The following is a 21,378-nucleotide window of genomic DNA, read 5'->3' on the forward strand; positions in this document are numbered from 1 at the left end:
CCATTTGCCTCTCTATGGTCACCTGGCAACAAGGCGTTCCTTCTCCTTGCCGCTACCTGCTTACCCAGGGACCGGCTGGCCGTGCCCGTGCAGTGAAATAAATCAGAGAAAGGGTGGTTCTCTCCCTTCATTTGCGGATAGGGAAACTGAGGCACAAAGGTTAAACGGTTTAACAAAAAGTCCCACCTACAGAAATGATAGCACAGTCAGGCACTAAACTGCACTGGCTGCCAGCTTGGTGCTTCCTGCACAGCGCCATCCTTACTTTCTAACCCTTCTTTTTCACCCTAAAACCAGAATCTCTGAGCAAGCGACAGGATCCAGCTGAGCACTTATTCACCCAAAGCCGCCCCAGCCTTTTGTCCTCTCTCACCAATAGCCCCTCTAATGAGATTCATTCTGCACTGTAAAACACTAAAACATAAACAGGAGCATTGACCCCCCTAGTCCTGCTCTGCTTGTTCATCTCTGGGAACAACATAACACACTGGAACTAGAAGAGAGAAAACAGAGGTCATGGGCTGGAGAGCAAAACCTATTATAAAGGGGAATGAGGGCCACGCAGGCAAAGCCTGGGTAAAATAAGTAAGGCATTGGGGAGGGGGTATATTACCATCACTATTGCTTGTTTCAGAAAATGGTCTTGCCAACACTGACTGTATCCCTGGTGTATCAGAAACATAAATTTGCCCACATTTCCCCTGGTGGGAGAGGCTGAAGTATAGAGGCAGCTTCCCAAGTGTCAGCCCTTGTTCTCCTTTTTGCTCATCTCAAGGTCTTGGCTCTGAGCTCTGAAATGCTCCAAGTATTTCCCCGGCACTAGACAGAGTTAAAGATCAGAAAGACCCAGGAGCAAAATAGAAAATGCAACTTACTCCTTATCACACTGCGTGACCACTAAGTGTCTTTAGATAAGTCATCCAATCAGGCAAGGAGGCAAAGGTTGAACTGCAGCAATTCTCTCAGAAGAGCCAACGTTTTTTGCCTCCCTGAGGCACCGAATGCACAAGACTCTGGGAGCAACAGGGAGACAAGAGGATCAGCTTAGAAACAAGACTTTCTTCAAATGCCTGCAACTCATCATGGCCATTTCTCACCTGTTCCTCGCTTCTGTGCTCTTTTTGCTGCCTTCCATAACACATGTTTCGGCCCAACAAGAAGGTAAGTTGTTGCAGGAGGCCCATGGCCACAGAGGAATAACGCTCACAGCAGCAGATTGTACTTTTAAAGCTGGTGGATGGCTTTTCACACCCTTCCTCCAAGACCACTTCATTCAAGGATCTTATCTCCAATGGTAACTAGAGGGGTCTCAGGTCGGACTCAGCTCTGTCGTGGCATGAATCCCTGGGCAATTTTGTATCTCGCTTGCATATTTTTCCAGGATGTTCTGTGGATAACCAGAAACCAAGTGTCAATGAAAATAATCCTCCTGGCTACGTAGTGGCCACCATCACTTTGGAACAAGGCTCCACCATAAGGGTTGATCCTTCCTCTCCTGATGCCAGTTATTTCACCATACAGGGGTCCCAGCTGCAGCTGACCAGAAGTGTGGACTTTGAGGTAAGCTTTTAGCTGGCAAGCTGTAAGGGTGGGGTGGAGAATGCTGGGGTGCAGCAGGTTTCAACTGGGGCTCTTGGACTTCCAGGAATTCATGGCCCATTTGTAAAGGATCTAGGAAATAACTTTGAAAAATAAGCCTGTTGCAGTAGGGTTTAAGTTTATTGCTGGTGAGATCACAGAATCACAGAATCACAGATCTGCCCTTCCATGCAGGGAAGATGAGGAGGAGGAGGATGCATGGTACGCATGCTGTCCCCCTCCTTCCATGACTCTGTAGGAATTAGAGCAAGGGGAAGGCTTTAAAACAAAATTGCGACAACTGTGGTGTTCAGAGCTCTCCAGGACTCAGGTAAAATGGTCCCTTTTTGCCTGTACAAAACACAGCCCTGAGCAGTGCCGTGATCTTGGGTGGACTGTAACAGCAGTTTAAAGGTTAGTGTGTTCAGCTAGGTTGCTGCTATATTATTTTACCTTCCTGGAGAGCTCTGTACACAGTGAAGAGTCTCTTTAAGCTGCCTTTCTCCTAATGCAAAAACCTACATTTGAGCAAAAAATGGCAGACATAGTTAGGCCTTGCAGGTGACACTGTACTTGCTACACGGCACATTTCTGTTTTATTCAATTTCAAAAGAAATCTCTGTTTGAACTTGCCTAAACTGGGAGGAAATGGCTGATGAGCTCTGCCGCCATGACACGTGAATCACAGGGAGTGAAGCCAGGGCGTCACTCCGCGTTGACTCCAGCGGAAATGAGATCCCAACACTGCTGCATGGCTGTAAAGGAAAGAAAGAAAGAGAGATGCCGGAAAACAAGCAAGAGCCCTGGCAGCAGTTCTGATTTAACAATGCTTTGATTTGCCTCATTTACCACAGAAAGTGTCTGTGCATTTTTGTTTCAAAAATGGCTGGGTTTTTGTTTTTGCATACAGGAAGACACCTTGCTGTTAGTCTACCTACTCTGCACCAACGCTGTTGGGCAGGTGAGTGCTCTTCTAAACACTCAGCCCTATTAAAAGGTACTGCAGAAGAGCACGTACCTCCTTCCGCTCTTCCTCATCCACCACATGGTGTGAGGAGCTGTCCCTTCTCTGCAGGCATATAAACCCCTCTCACGGTTAAAGCAAGAGCAGCTGAGGGGCTGTGAATGGGGAGGAGGTGGGAGCAAACCCAGCAAATGCCCTCGCCATGGTGGGCTGGCTGTGACCCCAGCCCCCATGCAGCCCCCATCCAGCTGTGCTCCTCACACCATCCTCTCCGTTCGCATCTGCAAGGCAGGATCAGCCACTAATGGTCCTAGTTTGTGTCAGTGATTTTCTGCCTTTACCCTCTCCTCAGAGCAATTCTCTGGAAATTATTGTGACCATTGTCAATGTGAATGATAACAGCCCGGTTTTTAAGCAAGCGAATCTCACCCAAATAGTTCCTGAGGTAAGCATTTTATGGAAGTGAAGAGGGCACTGAGTCACCCACGGCTGTGGGACTAGGGAGGAGTTGCCGGGGGGAGTCCTCAGCCCATTGCACAGAGAGAACAACTGTGGCAACTTTGTGTTTCAGGACACAAAAGTGAATGCCACAGTTATACCCCGCGAAGATCTAAGTGTTACTGATGCTGACCTGGACACCATTTATTATGAACTTATGACAAGAATGCCTGTGAGTACCTTTGTTCTTTGGGAGAAAAGAGGTAGCTCTGGAGAAGTCTTTGTGTTTAATTCAGACAAGCTCAAAAATGAGGCTGAGGTCACTGCACTGCATTTAGTTCACTGACAGCTTCTGGAAGAAGTACACCTTTTCCAGAAAGGTAAAGCAAAAATCAAGCGTTGGTCTGGCTAGCAGAAGAGAGCCATCGACATTGCAAGTATTGAATTCTTCCACTGCTCACACTTTTATTACGCTGTACAGGGATATTTAAAGTCATATGCTCCAGAGAAGTCCTGTTGGGATGGTCTGTAAGAGTATCAGGAGAGACCTTTGCACCCTGCAGAGTTCAGGATTGCACTGAGTTGGGTAGGGGAAGAAGGGATTATTCTCCTGCTTGCCAGCAGTGTCTGGGCACAGCAGAGATAACATGATTTGCCCAAGATGACACAAAGTCTTTCACAAAGCCAGGGGCAGTGGCTTTCCCCAGGTCCCAGCTTAGTGCCTTAGTTATCTTGGTCTTCAGGGATTTACTTGATAAAGTGGGAAATGAATTGTGTGCACAAACTCATGCCAACCTAGACTGCAAATCTGTAAGACCCTGCTAGGAACTAAAAAAAGAAAAAAAAGAGAGAGAGAGAGAAAGAAACTCAAGTGAAAAAACAAGCATATATGTACATTTTTAAAGAGCACCATGCAGCGAGCAGGCAGTGTCTGACATTCTGCCTCCGTTACACTTGCGTAACCCCAGGGATTTTAAAGGATGTGAACAGCAACTGCCAGGTTTTCAATTTTAGCCCTGGAAACAGATTTTGTACTCATACTGGTGAAAATCCGGAGGAACACTCGTCAAGACATAAGGGTGATGGAGAACCAAAGCAAGTGCAGAAGGTTATAGACCAAAATGTAATGAATGCTGTTCCCAGTTTGGCCTTACAGTTGTTTCCAAAGTTCAACTGTGCTAGTCTAAGGCAAGTGATCTTGCCAGTTTTCAGAGGCTGAGGAGTCTTCATCATTTTTTGCTCATGGATGTGAGATCACTTGGCTGTCACAGATCCAAAATCAACAACTAGGCAGCCTGCTGAGTGTAGGAAAGAAAGGAGGTAGAAGATTTTCCCCAGTACCTGCTGAGCAGGTAGGCAGGCAAAGCAGGGGATCTTGGAGAATAAAACTCACGGGGACATGAATGAGCCTTTCTGACAAGCCAAGCAACTCCAGTGTGTGATACCAAAAGATTAAATAGTTCTCACATTCCTATCCCCTCCCCCCCCAACTCCCCAGGCTTGAAGGTCTGATTGGGATGACAAATTCAGCAATGAACAGTATTTCAGAGCATGTGTCTGTGATCAAGTCTGCTAGTAGGGCTTTTCCATTTCTTTTCTAGGACACAGATGGTTATTTTGCCATAAAAGGAGTTAATAACCCAGAAATTTATTTGCAAAAAGCACTGGACTATGAAAAAATCAAATTCACAACTTTGCTCTTGTATGCAAGGGTAAGTTCTTTAGGAGGAGCAAAATGCCTTGTTTGCCACAGACACTCTTAGCCTGAGGGTAGGTCGAAGGGGCAGATCACTGGGATGGCAGGAGAGAGGGTGGATGCTGGGGGCAATGAAGTCCTTCCCCCCTGCTGAATCACACAGTGACTGCACCCAGCCTTGTACTTGATCCACTTCTGTCAACAGAGAGTGAGACAACTCGCTGCTTTAGCTAATTTCACAAAACTGCTAAGCCTTAGAGAGAATCACGTTACAGACCTGGGCCACTGGCTTTTTGCGGATGGGTTCCACTTTTGGCAATAAAACTTGGGTCTAATGAGTACTTTTTTGCTTTTGGGTACAGGACAGGCCAGTGAACAGCACCGATACCACCCACACTGCTACTGCAACAATAAGCATATCTATTGAACAAGCTGACACCAAACCACCCTGGTTCCTACCCTGTAACTTCGTTAACGTGGACAATAATGTTTGCATCAGCAGCCCCTACACTGGAAGGGTCAACATCTCTGAGAAGTCGGTAAGCAGGAGCGATCAAACAGTATCTCCGACGTTCTCCTCTTCCTGGTGGGCAGTGCCCACTAATTTCCATGAGCTAATGCTGGTCTCCAGTCATAAAAGCAGATGATTCAGAATGACAGTAAGCCTTCATCACCCTGGCAAGCGGGGGTTCCTCCCCAGAGCAGCACTCTTTGTCCTTGATCCTGCAGCATGCCATGAAGGACAGTGCTGGAAAAATGCTAGCATTTGGTGTTCTGGGGTTGTATCTAATGGCTTGTCTTGCGATTGCAGACTGCACCACTCACCCTGGAGCCTGGGCCCATCTACGCTATCGATCCCGACTACACTTTAAATGAAAAAATAGTCTACAGCATTGTTGGTGGTGAGTAGAAGTGGTCACTCCCCCAGACTGCATTGCTTAGATCTTCCATACATTATCCGCTAAAAGGAGATACTCTCAGCAGCATTAGAGTTAAGGGGTAGGGGATTTGCCCCTCTGTTTCTGTCACAGATATGTAATTAGATCCACAGAAAATTATGGATTAATTAGAAGAGACTGCTTTACAGAGAGGAAGAAAAGAGAATTATATTCCCAGAGACTGAGGACCATGAACTCTGTTGCAAAGGGACCTTACTCTGTCTTGAATGAGACATATTTTATCTTGCTTTTGCCAGACTGCTGCTTTCATTCAGTTTTTGAGCTAAACCAAAAATTCTCCACATCATCAGTATAATTTTCGTTCATTGCCATGAATTATGTTCTTATTCCCCTGCACAGTGCCGCTGTCTGATCTACCCTGTTTTAGCCTTAATTTCAAAAAGATGACCTGAATATAATCAACTGATTGCCCAGTCATTGACTGGGCCATTTATTTCATTCAAAGAATTTCTTTTTTTTTTTTAACAACAGTGGTCTTTTTGATTAACTATCAAGGCAAAGACAGATCATAGCAGTCAGGTAGAGTGATCATTTGTTTATCTTCCTTTACTTCTTCCATACAGCACCACACCTGTGAAGATCCTCATGGCAATAAAGACATTAAAGAGCCTTAAAATCCACTACCATTTTGAACATAGTGTGTTCCCATCCCCCACAGTTAATAGGGAACCCCCAACTGAGGGTCCTTGTCTAAATGCAGCCTGTAGCATCTCAGAATGAGGAAGGTAACCAAATATTGTGCACATATTTCAATGTATATTCAACACAGGAAAAATGGTTTTGTGATTCAAATGTGCATTGGTGATGTAGAAGGCTGATTTTTACCCCTATATCAACACAGGAAGGTTTTTGTGTCCAGGCTCCTTTTGTAGACAAGGGAGAGAAATAAGCATTTCCAGGGCTAAATTCAGCTCATCTTGAGGCCAGTGTCAACAATAAGCCAGATAAATCATGTGCTGAAAGGCCCTCTTCTCTTTACTGGCTAAAGAGAGTCTAGGTAGCTAGCTCAGGTAGAGCTGTCTGTCCTTTAGATGTCTGGAGTATGTTAGATGAATCCCCACCTGACATTTCTATGTAGCTTGGTTCTCTGTCTTTAAAATAGGAATAAGCCTTCCCTTGCATCTCCTGTAGTGCAGGGTTAGGGTTCGGGTTGGCATTAATCTTAGGGAACTGGAGACCTTCAGTCCTCAAATTGCACCAGAGTCCTGCTCAGCCCAGAGGTCGAGGATGAGGGCATGGAGCCAAGGCTTAATATGCTGTGAAATCTTTGCAGTCCAGTCTTTGATGTGGGGTCTGGCATTTCTGTGATGGATGAAGAACTAGGAGAAATCTAGTACTGTGGGGCTCTGGGGTCCACTGGAGACCCAGGTGGCTAGAGCCCCAGCTGCAGACCTGGACCTAGTGTTTATTACTGGATGGCTATAGGCCTTCAGTAGAATTTAAGCTGGCTGTATCTGGGCCTACGCACTGAAAATGCAAAGCTTCGCTCTCCTTCCTTGTGTAGTCAGATTTACATGTCTTCTCACTGCTTTCCATCTGCTAAGTCCCCCTGAAACCATGGCCAGCACATCCAGGCCTTGGAGCAGCCAGCCAGGCAAGGACAACAGCATCATGCTCTGGTGGTGTTGTCATCATCTCCAACACGTGAAACAAGTGAGTCACAGGAGATCCAGGCCACTTTATCAAGGCATTCAATGATTAAATAGTCTTTCTGTTTTCTTTAGGGGATACGGATAAAGTGTTCTCAGTGGATGCAGATACAGGGAATCTAACTATGAACAAAGCAGCAACTTCCCCAGACCCATTCCTATTGCAAGTCATGGTAAGTCTGATGACATTGCATATGACAAGCTAGGAGAGCTGGCTTTCTACAAAGCAGCAGTCTTGATGCGACAAGAGTCAATTACATTAATAATTAAGACTAACTTGGCTGCACCCTTTCTTTTGGAAGGATCCAGTGTTTGACCAGTGTCTTATATCAATTTACATGCAAAGCTCCTGCAGATGTCAAGAGGCATTTTCACTTATGTGTGGGCTACACCACTAAATCAGGTTAACCCACGAGGGACATCCTGCTGGGTTGAAAGTATTAGGGAACATAACTAAAGGCTTTCTGTAGGCATGATTGGAGCTCCTCTTTCAGCTCAAGAGGAAACAAGGAGTTGAAAAGCACTCCTTGCACATATATACCCAGCAACATCTGGACTCTCAAGCTGTAACTGAACTGACCAAAACCCCCAATGAAGATGATCAGACTCTGTCTGCTGGTGCTGGAATCCTGCTGCTTTTCATGCAAGCATGGCAATTTGTCCAGACGCAACCCTTATGGAGGATCACATCTAGATTTTGGGGCTAGACCAAGATCATGTGGAGGGCCAACAGCAGACACAGGGCTAAATCACAAGAACTCCGAACCACCAGGCCTCCTGATAGGCTTGACCCAAAGCTCACTGAAATTGAAGGGAAGAACCACATAGGTTGCAATGGGCTTTTTATCAAGCCTATCCTTTTATGTCTCATCACTAACAGGAAAAAGAGCAGCATCTCTCTCTCTCTCTTTTTCTCTCCAGGCCTCCCAAGTCAACAACATACAGAAATACTCCATAGTCAGCGTAGAGATTAAGGTCGTCAATAAAAGTGACTATGCACCGTACTTCAAGAGCCAGATCTACAGAGGGACAGTATCTGTTGGTCTGGCCCCAGGAAGCTTTGTCCTAGAAGCTGATGTTCCTTCCAAACCTCTGATGATAACAGCAGCTGATGATGATTTCACTGATGTAAGGAAATGAAAATGTTCTGAATCATTCCTCACTACTTCAAGGTTAAAGCAGGATCAGCAAACATGAGGAATTGGGGGGGGGGGAGGGAGGCAAACACCACACGCTTTCCTCTCGTGTCCCTTCTTATATTCTCCTGGGATTATAATATAGTGTAATGGCATGGTGTAATCAGGAGACAGTGCTCCTCTCTTCCAGGAGCCTGTCCCCCCCAGATCTATGTAGGTGAGCAGATCCACTGCAAAACAGCATGCTGAGTAAACCCAGGGCTAGCAAATACTGTGAACAATTTCAGAGCTGAGTTAGGGCCAGGTGAGGTGGTCCTGAGAAGAGTTCAGGGACACAGGAGAGTTATTCGTGGACTGACGTAGGAAGAGGAGCAAGTCCAGAAACAACAGACTAGCGAGGACCTGAAGTCTGGGCTGGAAATTATTGGCCTTCCTTTAAGGACTCATTCTAGTAGCAACATTCTTGTACAAAGTACTGGGAGGAGGAAAGGGGAAGAGATATACTGATTAGCCATGTGGCTTTTTCTTTTTCTTTCTTATACTCCATAAAGAAAAGAGACCACCAGTTTTACTGATGGCAGGGCTTCTGCAACAAGATTGGATACCTAGTAGGGGATAGCAGTATAAAGACAAAGTAAAAAAATGTGCAGCCCTCAGCACAAGGATTATTCTCCACGTACATCCCACTTTGGCACTGTATTAAAGGCAGACCTGACGAAATTTGCCTGGTCCCTTGCATAGATGTATTTTGCTAGGGCAAACATTAAAGACCCAAGGCAAGCTGGATAAGACTTGGGATTTCTTTGGAGGCAACACTTTTAAGATACATTCTTGAACACCGAGCAACAGAGTGAACACATTTGATTTCAGCCTTTCCTGCCTCCCCCATCCAGATTTATTTATTGCATTATGCACCTGCATATACTTCAGACATATTTATACAAGCCCAGCCAATGGGCTGTTACAAAGATGCATGCAAAGCACGGTCAGTGTGGTTTACTCATTCACTCATCTGGCTTTTCAGAAAGTCAACCCAAACATTGAGTATCACATAAAAAACAGCACTGATTTCATCGCAACCAAAGATGGACTCATCCTGACAAATGTGATGCTACAGTCACCAGGGACTGTAACCATGGAGGTAGGAGAACTTTCTTCATAAACTTACCAGGGTGGTGGAAGGAAGTTGGAGTTCCTAATAGGGAAGCGCCAGGGGTGGAATTGCATTAACTAAGGGACATAATGAAGAGACAGTCCTTGCCCCAACCATTTGCATCATAAATGTATAGGGTTGGAGGGAGATGAAGTGATAGTAAAATTATCCTGTATGACACAGGCTACTGTTTGGTGCTATCTGTAAAATTGTTTGTCCTCTCCTCTTGTAGAAAATATCATCGGAGATAAGCCAAAGGTCATTTGGGGAGATTTTAGGAGACTCTCTTCCCACGTTTAATCAGAAAAGAAATCCAGAAAATGTAAAATCTAATTTACATGCCCAAATCTCCACCTAAAAAGAGAAATCTATCAGAAAATTTTTTTGTTACTCACACTGTCTAAGAGACAATGCAAACTTCATAGCACAGAGCAGGGACAGCTCAGGATTTCTTGGGGGCAGGGGGAGAGCGGGGAGAGGGGTCTGCTCTGTTTGAGATGGTGGAAATTCAAGACTGGCTGTCTCAAATGGACCTGTGCCAGGTTAAACAGTGAGTGCCTTGGTGTTATGTTCCTGGGAACAGCTGTATTCAGCAACTCAGAGCTCCCTTGTAAGAGGTGCCCAACAGCAAGCTCTGGTAGCTACGCTCTCCTACTGTTGATACCCACATGACGTGACCTGGGCAGATACCTGAACCAGCTTGACCGTAGCATTAATTTAGCTGCACTGGCACAGAGCTCCTTGCAGGACAGAGAGAGGTGCCAACCCCACACTGCTGCCTGCCCCACGCTACCTCACTATGTGTACACAGCATTGCAAAGCTGCTGCAAAGCGGTACACAGAGGTCACAACAGATGCACCCAGTTCTGGCCCAGGATGGGGCCTCCAGAGAGCTGTTCTCCTTCCTCGGTGACCAGATATAGGCAAGGATATAGGTGAGACACTCTGTCCCCGAAGGGCCTACCATGTCCCTTGGGAGAGAGTTGGAGATCTGGAAAGTGCCTAAGCTATCTCATTCCCTTGTTCACATAGGTTCTTGGAAAAGATACGGTGAGTCTGCAGGAGGCAAGCACTGTGATCGTGGTGGAGGTCATCCCTGCCACAGGTAGGCTGGGCATCTCTTTGCTCTGTCTTTCACGGAGGTGACTGGGGAGTTTTTTCCACTTCTGTGGGCAAGCTGGCAATGACAGGTCACCCACGGCAGTCTGTGGGCCTGGCATGAGGTCAGTCCCATGTCTACAGGGGGTCCTAGGGTGGCTATGACAGACTGAGCACTCAAAGGACATCCTTATGATGTGGTCACCACATGCCTCAAACAGCCTCCCCACACTTTAAATAGTGCCATGCATCATAGCATCTTTTCTTTTTAATCCAAATCTAAGTCTGGAGTTACTTAAAGTTGTGTTTTGTGGGCCAAAACTAAGATAAAATGTCTTATCATGGCAAAGGAAGATTACTGTAATATTTGGAGGGTTCCTGTAGTATTTGGTGCTAAGGAGTGTGCATGCAATGTGTTGGAGGGCACTTTACTGAGTGTCTTAATATCCAGGGAGAAATTAGAGTCCTTTTTAAAATACTCACCTCCTGTGAAGCGGTAACTGTATATTGGCCTCTGGCTTCTGGGACATTGGTGCCAGAGCCAGCCCAATCTTATCTCCACATGAGTCTTTCCCCCAAGCTGAGCTAGCTTTAACAGAGGCACCATGTACTGCACAGCACAGGAGGATTTAAGGGTGGTGGAGTTTCACATCAGTGCAGTGGGCTGCAGCTCCCTATGAGACATGATTAAGAAGTAAAAATTCAGACTTTCCAAACCCTCACCAACATATTAATGATAAACCAAGGGAGCAGTCAAATGTGAAGGGAATACTCAAAGTCCATTGTTATAGCTAGGTCAGCAGGAGAACAAAACCATGTTTCATTGATCATTAAACTTTAAGGACATGAATTCACAGTACAAAATGAAGCTGGAAAACTTAGAAATAAAGAATGCCACTGACAACAGCAAGCAAAGCTGATTAACCCCGAGGATGTTACTACCTCTCAGCTATAGTGTTGATATCCATACAGACATTTTTGTACTGACCAGTTGCAGAAAGCAGAACCTGCTTTGAGGAAGCTGGTGTATACTGCTACAGTTACAAAAAGGGCAGGAAAGGGTTTTTCTTGTCCTGTAGACCTTGTAACGCTTTTCGCTTCTGCTGATGAAGCCGAGAGATTTCTTTGTGGGCAGATGGCTGTTGCCTGGAAATGAAAGACCCTCGATTTCGTTGAGATCAGTTGTTGCTGAGTACCTCCTGGCTCCTGCCTGGGTGCTGCCCTTCTCCCACAGCCAGGGAGTGTTGGCTGCTGCTGCTCCATCAGTCGCTCCTGTTGGAGCCGCTCCACCTGGTCTGTTGGAATAAATACAGCTCCCAGGGAGCTCTGCAATGCCTTGCCTCTGCCTGGGAAGGAAAGGCACTTTCCTTCTGTCCTGAAAGGGCTTGACAGTTCTAGTTAGGGGGCAGGAATCAGTCTCTAGAAAGAAATTACGAAAATAAATTCTGCAAAAAACCCTCCCGATGAACACTGTCATGACATAACCCTTTTCTTTTGCAGTTTGCAGCTGTTTGGCCCTAAGGATCACTGCTATTACCTTTGCCTTTATCAGCATAACAGAGATATATTACCTCACCCTCATTTATTAATACATAAGGAAGTCAGACCTGCCTTGGCTGTTCATACGGACGCCAGTGTCAATTCCTCCCCTCCCAAGGAGCACAGTCCTACTCTTTTCCTATTTCTTTCCCTATTTCAATTTGACCATCAGTCTCAGAGGTGAAGCTCTGGATTAAAGGAAGCTTTGCATTTGCACACACATACACGCAAACATACCTCGTTTTTGCATGCCAGTGGCAATGGATGAAGCAGGAACAGGCAGTCTGCACCCAGCTCTACTCCCCGTACCACCTGCTTGCCTAATACAGTCATGTATTTATTCATTTAGTTAAATCATGTAGTCAAGAATGCAGGTGTGATGGGGTAAAAATCATTGTGCTGTAAATGGATGCTATTTCCACATGGTTTTATATGTAACTTACTAGAAGTTACAATATTCTTTGAGTGATGATGTTAAGAAAAAAACCTCTGCTTTCAGGACAGCAAACAAAAGACCTTCTGTGACATTAAATTGGTCACTGTCACACTCTGCAGCACTAGATGGTTCTTTGCCCTTCAGAAACTGGTTGGGACTTTCTCCCACAATGAAGTGTTGTGTTAAAACGCTAACTGGCATTTTTAGACTTTATAACACTGGTTTGTTTTTCTTGTAGCTGATCCCTCCTCTGATAAGAGATACACTGCACAGGATATGGGTGCCTTAGGTGGTACCTTAGCAGCACTGCTATTAATTGCCTTAGTCTTCCTTGGATTGATGATATACAAACAGTACGGAAAACCATTCAAATATCTGGTGAGAAAAGAAGTGCTTTGTTTGTACCTGACTAACTTTAAGACTTTCTTAGAGGCAAGAAGTGGGGTCTGAGGAGGGTTAAAGTATGGATGGGCTCTCCAAATGCTGTACATGTTTGTGCAGAGGTGATGAATCATATCTAAGCCAATGCTGGAAAAGACAGCATCAACATGGTGTTGTTCGCTATTGTTCTCTTCTGTCCTCTGATGCTGGAGCCATGTGGCAGATGATGAACAGACATGGTAAGGAGAGGATCATGCCTCCATGGAGCACAAAATCCAACACAAATGTGACAGGTATCAGAGGTGGTCTCTGAAAACCAGGTGACTATGCTATAAACCACTGTTCATCCCCTCTTTACAGACAATGGAGAGAAAGGACCCTTCATATGCTATCCTAAAGCCTGGACTTAGACAGCCAGGTCTTGGACCTATAAGGGGATTTGTCTCATCTAATTTGACGCATGTATGACACAGTTGTATCCACATGAGCTATTCAACCTTGACTTCCTGGAGTCCATGGTGATCTGGTTATTTTGAAGCCCAGGGCACAATTCATCTGACCAGATGTTTGCCTCTGTGTTAGGATGGGACTCTGCAGGGCCTAGACTCCACTGACAATGGTCCTAAATAACGGTTATACCTCAAATGAATGGGTATGAATTAGTAAAGGTTGCTGGTGCTCAGTTCTCCTGGAAAATGTGCCCATGATTATCTGAAAGGATCCAGAAATGGAGTCAATAAAAACTAGCTTTTCTGGGGAGCCTAATGTTTTCCAGGCCTCAATTAGCTCTGAACTGCAAAACAAACTGAAGCTTTCTGACCAGGAGCACCATGTACGGCTGAGCTTATGTGCAGCTGTAAGGAGCATGCCTTGGAGGAAGGAGCACTAGAATTGCAAATTGTGGGAAATAACTCCTTATGAGGTCCCTTGTCTCCCAGGGACTGGCTTCCCCCCAGTGCCCACCTGCATCTCAAGCAGTTAGTGCAAACCTCTCTGATGGAAAGTACTGGCCAAGTCATAGCTATGATAAGGAAAAATGGGTCCCAGCAAACGCTCTTGAACGTCTAAAATGCAGGAACTGTTCCACTAGACATAGATAAGCAATAACAATGCTTCCATCACTAGTTGCCCCAATAATTCTCCATGCTATCTGGGCTTTAGAGTAGTTTTGAAACTGATTTTCTCCTGAGGAACAGAAAATAGGAGGACCATAGCAGAGAAGCTGTTAAGTTTATTTGCTGGACTCCCTAAATCTGTCACACCATCATCTACCTGCAAGGAAAGAACAGCATTGTTCAAGGCTGAGGGGGAGGGGTGGTTGTTGTTAGATTTTTCATTTCATTACAGAAGGAGAGGAAGTTTAAAAAATACACAAGGAAAAATTAAAGTTACTGACAGAAAGAAAATCTGTTCTGGGCCTTGTAAGCAGCACGGCCCTCACTTGGTACAAGTGAATGTACGTCCACCAGCATCAACAGGGCCTTGCTGGTATACATTAGACAAAGACCAGCCCAGCCACTTCAGCTCCCCTTGTTTTTTTTTTCCCATTTCTTTTCCTTTCACTACAATCACAAGGCGTCTCTCCTCCTGCAGTTGTCCAAAAACCTCCCTGATGATTACCAGAACCAAACTTACAAGGAAGATGAATACCCGGATACGGGTGCCAAACAGCATGAGATGGCAGAAAATGGCAGTGTCCGGTCGATGACATCTGTGCTAGAGCAACCATCACTTCCCTCACCCTCTTCCAAGGCAAGAGAAATTGATGGCCTCCCAATGGCTTCCACAGCTTCCACCATCATCTTTGACCAGGAGGAGAAGGAGGAGGAAGCGGAAGAAGAGAGCAACCACGAGAAAGAGGTGAAGTCTATCCTCAGGACAGACAGGAACCTGGCAGACAATGGCTACAAAGCTGTGTGGTTTAAGACTGATGTGGATCCAGATGCTGGAGATGGGGTTAAAGTGATCGAGGACAATGCAGCAGCAGATGAGGATGAGGACAGTGGCCAAGACCTGGAGGAAAATGAGGAGGAGGAAGAAGATTATAACGAGGATGGTTACCATGGAGGGCTGGGGGTGTCCTTTGCCCTGGAGAGCCACCCCCCCCCAGATGTGGAAGTGAAAGTCAACATGTCTGGCAAGGGCACATCAACAGAAGATGGCAGTGAGCTTTTATAATGGAAATAAGCCTGCGCCCCCCCTTGAAAAACACGGGGTAATCTCAGCCACTTTGCCAAGGTGGAGCCCACCTCTCTGCTCAGAAGAAAAACTGGTCTGCAAGAGGACAATGGCACCTGCCCTGCCTGTCTGAGCGCAGAGATTAAAGTTGGAAGAGATTACAGCTAATTCAAACTTCTAGTGATACCTTGAAATGTCACTTAGGACTTCTGAGGTGGGGGGGACACATCTCTCATCTCTTTACCCTCCTGCCTATTGCTGCTTGGGTCCCCCTTCCATTGCATTTCCTAAATTGGCTGCAGGTACACTGGGCACATAGCTGAACTGACTTCAAAGCAGTTAGCTCAGCTCCTAATTGCAGTTTCTTCATGACAACCCAGTATTCATCTCTTCTTGGTGAGTGAATTAGCCAGCACTGACTACTTGGCTGCTCCCTTTAGGGTGTTACAGGTTGAAGCCAGCTGCTGGGGCTAAAAGCAGCACAGGTCACCCTGGCCTTGCAGTTGCTCATAGGACTGCATCCAGGAGCTCCTTCAGGGCTGAGCTCTGCTCTCAGCTGTGCCAGAGGCCATGCTCCCAGCACGAGCAGCTTGCATGACAGCTGACGGGAACAGAATCTACAGCAGCATTGCCCCTGGTCCCCATCCTGCCACCAGCCAAGTGTTTACATGCTCAGGAGCCGCTGTTTCCTCTATCACTGATAAGCAAGAACTAATCACATGTTTTTTTACTGGAGGATTTTATCAGTTGTTCTTCTATGCCATAAAACTGCTAATTGTCCTGTACTTCTTGGGCTATTTGATTCCTACCTTTTGGGGGAAGGAAGGGCTCCTGTTAGGACCTGCCTACAAAATGCCGGGGATATTTCCAGCTCTCTGGGCTTTTGGCAGCAATGGGGGTCATTCCAGGGGGTGCTGGATGTGGGTCAGCAGGGAACCCATTTTTCCCCATGTCCAACAGAGTCCAAGATGTCCCTTTATCATTGCCACTGAAGGTGGAGGGCAGCATCACCTCCAAGTGCTGAATGTCATTGCCATTTCATTGCCCTCCACTTGACGTGGACACTGACCCCTTTGCATTCCCACCTTGCTCCATTCATGAGGAGCCTAGCAGGCTCTTTTGCCAGAGAAATATTGCCTTCCAAGCTTCACCTAGAGCTGAACTGAGGTGGAAAGCAGAGGTGGTTCATTAAGAGTGAGTCAGCTCTGCTGTGCTTGTCTTGGCTTGTACTTGAGCTAGGAGGAAGTCTGCTGGCCTCTGGATTGACTTCACAGGATGACAGCACCATAGCTTGACTGACCCCTCCTCCCTCATCCTGCAGCAATCTTGTCTTCAATTGTGGTCCCACCATGAAGTCCCAAGTCAGCAAAGTGGGCCACCACTTCCAGGCAGCATGGAGAATAAAGTGAGTGATGCTCTAGTCCAGGCTAACACCTCTTGTCAACCAATCTCCCCCCACTGGCAACCAAAAGCTGGACTGACTTCCACTGGCCAAGAATATGGCTGCGTGCATTTGCACCTTATGATCTATCAGCACAAAATTTGTGCTGCTTCTGGTTTTCCCATTTTGGGGCTAAGCAGTGCTGACAAGGGCTGCTGAGTGCCCAATTTTCAATAAAGAAACTCAGGAATGCCCAAGACAAGGATGCATCAGAAGGAACCTGGGTCACTAGTGTTTATCTCATTTGCTCAGCTTAGCACAACAGCACAGGACTGCAGCAAGGTAAGTTTCCTGCTACAGAAGCAACAGTAATAAACAATACTGCCCTTGCCCTAGAAGCCAAGCTCCGCATTGCTTGGGGCTACTCCAGATAAACTCTCGAGAAAGTGAAACAAAAATATGATTGGTGGGATCCACACATACACCAAAGCATAGGACAACCAGTTCCAAGGATGCTTTAGATCCTCCCAGCCTATATTTTATATCTGCAGATCTCCCCTTCCTGGTGTTGCTAGTGCTGAGCTCTGCTGTTCTTTCTCTGTGGAGAGCTGCCCTTGCTATACGGACTTCAGAAGCTGCACTTTCGTTGAAGGTGGAGATTGAGATGTGGAAAGCTTTCCTCATTACTGCAATAAAGCTGTTTTCCCAGTAATTACAAGTGCAGTTTGTCTGATAACAGAGGGTGGGGAGTGAGCCCTGTGTTTGTTGTGTCAGCACAGTTCCTCTGGTAGCTCAGGATGATCCCAGGCAGACATTTCCCAGGGGACTGTGAGAACTCTCCAGTAAGTGCTGAGCCTGATGTTTTCAGCCATCACTGAAGGTCCAGAGCCCAGTCTGCCCTCCATGCTGGCGCTACCCAAGGGAGGATCGCCGATGGGTGAAACTGGAGAGCTTCTATTCTGACTCCCTCCAGACATTCACTTTCTTAACTTTGTCTGGCTAAAGGTCCAAACACACAAGCGCCACCTTGCTGCTGTCTTGTTGTGCCCCAAGAACTGGCAGTTGTGACGGTGCTATCTGCAGCACTGCTCGCCACTCCTCTAGGGATCATTCTGGCCAGTGCAGGATTGTGCCCCAGGTCCATGCTTGACATAGCTTACATGGAACAAGGGATGATCTCTGTTGAAGCAAAGGAGAAAACCGAACCGAGAAACAGATGTTACACTCATGCAAGAGCAAACACTCCCCATCAAGCAGGCAAAGGGAACAGACACATCACAGTGTTTTCCTAACCCATATGAGTGTGGGAAGAGAGTGGAAAGGACAGAGGATGTGTGTGAGAGGGAGCAAAGTGCAGATAAAAGCAACCTGGTGCTTACCAGCCTCTTTGACCCAGTTTTCTGCAACATGGACCAGCGTTTATCATAACCCACTTATTTTTATTCACAGCTCTGTTATGTAGGTTGTAACTGGCCATTCTTGCCTCAATTTGTTTATAAGGAGCCCTTGAACTGTTTTAAGGTCTAACAGCTTGATAAGTGACTGACTAGCATCAGGAAGGAGAACTGCTGATTGCCAGATCCCTCCTGCCTTTAATGAACCGAGAAAAATCTTTCTGAGAGAGAGGCTGACACAAACTGATGTGTTTACAGAGAGCAAGGGGCATGAGGTAGGCACAGATCAGTCCTGGTGCGGCTGGATATGTGCGGCCAGGGAATGCAGGTCTGGTATCTATAGCAGCACAGTGAATTTTGCCCCACCAGCCATCACCAAATGTGATACCACCACAGTAACAGACTCACACACACACATGCATGCATGCACAACTCCCTTAGAGCCACCCAGTTAGTGTGCTGGAGCAGAAATCACCTTGCTCAAAGCTGGGCAAACCTAGGCCCGCAAAGTCCAGGCAGGAGAAGATGCTCTTCCACCTACCCAGGTGCTGGAGGAGCAGTTGTGGATGCCAGTGATGGAGGATTGCATGCATGGGGACTGCGAGGACTGCGGCTGCAGAGTTACAGAGGTGTTCCGGGTTTGGAGGGCTTTGTGCCAGGCCAAGCATTTGCCCACAGCTGTAACTGCTCTTTTCCCTCCTGGTGACTTGTTTAAGCTCTGTTGCTCTTTGTTGGTGACTTTTTCTGCTCCTGGCCTTCTGCATCAGTGCATCATTTGAGGTGCAGTCTCCCTCAATATATGATCCATATTCCCACTGTTGGCATGCCACTGATGCTTTGGCTTCCTTCTGTTGGCTTGTGTTCAAGATCCATTCCTCTCCAGTGGTGTGCCATTGGCTTTCTGGGTCTCCTTTGCTGGTTCACCTTCTATGCCCCAGCTTTCCTCCAGGGCCAGACACCTTTCTTTCAGCTGGGGTGACATTCATGCTCCATTGGCATGTGGATCACCTGCACTGGTGCACCAAGGGATCCTGTTATTGGCATGTTGCTCCTGCATCCCTCTGTATGCATGCCCTGGGTTGCTTTTGCATGCCCAGGCAATCCACTGGTCGGAGTCTGGCCCTCGCTGTGGCGTTCTGCTCATCCTCTGCACCTCTCCAGTGTGGTATGTGCCTCTGGCCACCTGCATTGGTGTGATACCCAAATTTCAGGCCCTCTTGGTTTCTGATATGTTCCTGTAAGCTAACACAGCATAGCTGCTCCATTCCCCCCTGTTGGCATGTCGTTTCTGGTCTGTTCTTGTCCAGTGGCACACCGTAGGCACTTCGGCTTCCCTCTGCTGATGCACGGTCTGGGCTTCTGGGCATGTGTGTCGGCACACTGAATTACGAGCTCCCTCGATCGGCAATCTGTACTCATCTGCTGGTGCTTCGCCGTCCTCTTGTTGGTGCTTTTTGGCCTTATGTGTTGGCATGCTGTTTGAAGCCAGGCACCCTCAGTCTGCAAACTGTTCCTGACTGCTGCTGCTGCTGCTCGGGCTTCCCTCTGTTGGCGCACATTTGAAATCCCATCCTCTCCGTCAGAGTGCCACTCATGTGCCAGGCTCCCAGTTGGCAGTCTGTTCTTCTACAGACCCAGCTGCTCAATCTGTTCCCCTCGCAAACTCTTATGTTCCAGTTATTGCAAAAGTCGTAGAAAAAAAAAACAAAACAGAACTTAGTGCCTGTTAGGACAAATGTTACACAGCAGTAGTCGGAAGGAAAAAAAGTGTGTTCAGATGGCGCCATCACATGGGCAGCAAAGGCACCTTGCTTTAATTCAACACAACAGGAACGAGCTGGCAGAGAGCGGCGGTGTTTCTGCCAGCCCCTCGTTCAGCTCCAGCCTTCCCTCAGGGCCTTGCTGTGAACTGGGGTGTCCTGTCAGCAGGAAGGTTTTGCTGAACTTCCCATCTTTTTGGATAACAGCCTCACGCAAAGACAGTGTTGGTTTGCAGGACCTAATTACGATTTGTAGCATGAGTGCATGAATTACAGGGTTTTCCTTGGAAAACAAAACCACAATCAGTTTAAACGGTTAGATAAATTGTCTGAAAGCTGAATCTGACTTGGAGTTCAGTCACACTTGCCTTGGGCACCAAGGGCCTGGCTGGCCTGCTGGGGAACTGGGACTTTCTCCTACTGGTAACTGCAACAGAGCTGGGGAAGGGAAGGAGCCAAATCCTGGCACCTCCATGGCTGAAAGGAGGGTGTTGAAGGCTCCCATGGCCAGCCCCAAGCCAAAGCAAAAAGTGGGACTTGCAGGCTGTGTGGCTGAAACACTGCTGAGGCACAAAGATGGCTGGTGCTTGGGTCAGACCTGGACACCTAGGTCCACGCAGTGGGTAGCACTGCCTGCAAGGGCAACAGCACAAGCGTAGGCAAAAGGAGCCACTTCCTCCAAAAAGGAATAGTCTACTCCCAGGGATTTGGGGACATCAGCACCTCATCTTCCCCTGAAAATACTGGGGCCTCTCCCGCAGGTGGCTGTAGATAGGGCTCCTCCATAGCATACACTGGGCCCAGAGGTGCTGCTCATATTCAGGCACTTCCTCTCTGAGCCGCTCTCTGCTCATAACCCCTATGTTACCTGTCTGAGACCAAACCCAGTGCACCTCCCCAGGGGAATCCACCCCTCTGGGGACACAGGGGAGGGCTTAGGGTGTCATGATGGGTGCCTGGAGCAGTATCAGATTCAAACCAAGGGTGGGTGACAGTCCTTAGAAAGGTGTCCATGTAGGACCTCAGCATTTTGAGGGAGACGCTCTTTTTGATGTTCCCCAGTATCGATCTCCTGCTGACCATGATCCCTTAAAACCCTCTCTGTTGGGCAGGCAGGAAGATGGGCAGCCTTATGAGCATGAGGCACCACTGTACTCTCAAATCCTTTCCCAAATGTATGACTCTTCCTGGGTGGGCATGAAACACCAGCCTTTCGGTTAACAGCTGAACACGCTCACTTGGCCAGAGCGTCTTAGTGGTGCAGATTTCTGTGTCAGGAGAGCCCCAAATGCTGAGGAAATGGGAGGGTCCCTGATTCCAACCCACATCCCAAGACCCAGGGAAAAGCAGAGCCAGATTTGTACCCCATTTCCCGTGGTGCAGGACAAACAGCAGCAAAGGAGGAAGGTGCATGCGCTGATAAGGTGTTGGAGGTTAGTCCAGACGAGAAGTTCCTCTCTTTGAATGTGCTTTCCCCGACCCCTTGTGTAAATAGTGCCTGTGATCACATCTCCTCAGAAAGATTTTCCTTCTCCATCTGCTCTGCTCCTGGTGTTGGAGTGGGGGACAAATGTCACACGCACAGAAGAGCTGAGCCTCATGGTACTGTATGAAGGATTCAGAGCCTTAATTACTGCC

General features: G+C 47.1%; 1 protein-coding gene across 1 annotated transcript; it reads left to right on the plus strand.

The window, feature by feature from the left end:
• The first annotated feature begins 1,082 nt into the window (after positions 1-1,082).
• Positions 1,083-15,205, plus strand: CDHR5 (cadherin related family member 5). Its single transcript, XM_026073176.1, has 14 exons — positions 1,083-1,161; positions 1,382-1,560; positions 2,489-2,539; positions 2,895-2,987; positions 3,114-3,212; positions 4,582-4,692; positions 5,039-5,215; positions 5,488-5,578; positions 7,360-7,457; positions 8,206-8,412; positions 9,445-9,561; positions 10,606-10,678; positions 12,885-13,036; positions 14,621-15,205. Exons 1-14 carry the CDS (start codon positions 1,083-1,085, stop codon positions 15,203-15,205), a joined length of 2,112 nt encoding a protein of 703 aa, XP_025928961.1.
• Positions 15,206-21,378: the final 6,173 nt, after the last annotated feature.

Source organism: Apteryx rowi, unplaced genomic scaffold (genome assembly GCF_003343035.1).
Source record: "Apteryx rowi isolate R43461 unplaced genomic scaffold, aptRow1 scaffold_363, whole genome shotgun sequence".
NCBI lineage: Eukaryota > Metazoa > Chordata > Aves > Apterygiformes > Apterygidae > Apteryx > Apteryx rowi.

Bases quoted from the DNA above. Each gene is read 5' to 3' on its own strand.
- CDHR5 (XM_026073176.1), top strand. From the start codon at position 1,083: ATGGCCATTTCTCACCTGTTCCTCGCTTCTGTGCTCTTTTTGCTGCCT. The intron at 7,458-8,205 runs GTAAGTCTGATG...TTTTCTCTCCAG, and splicing joins CATTCCTATTGCAAGTCATG to GCCTCCCAAGTCAACAACAT. The intron at 10,679-12,884 runs GTAGGCTGGGCA...TTTTTCTTGTAG, and splicing joins GGAGGTCATCCCTGCCACAG to CTGATCCCTCCTCTGATAAG.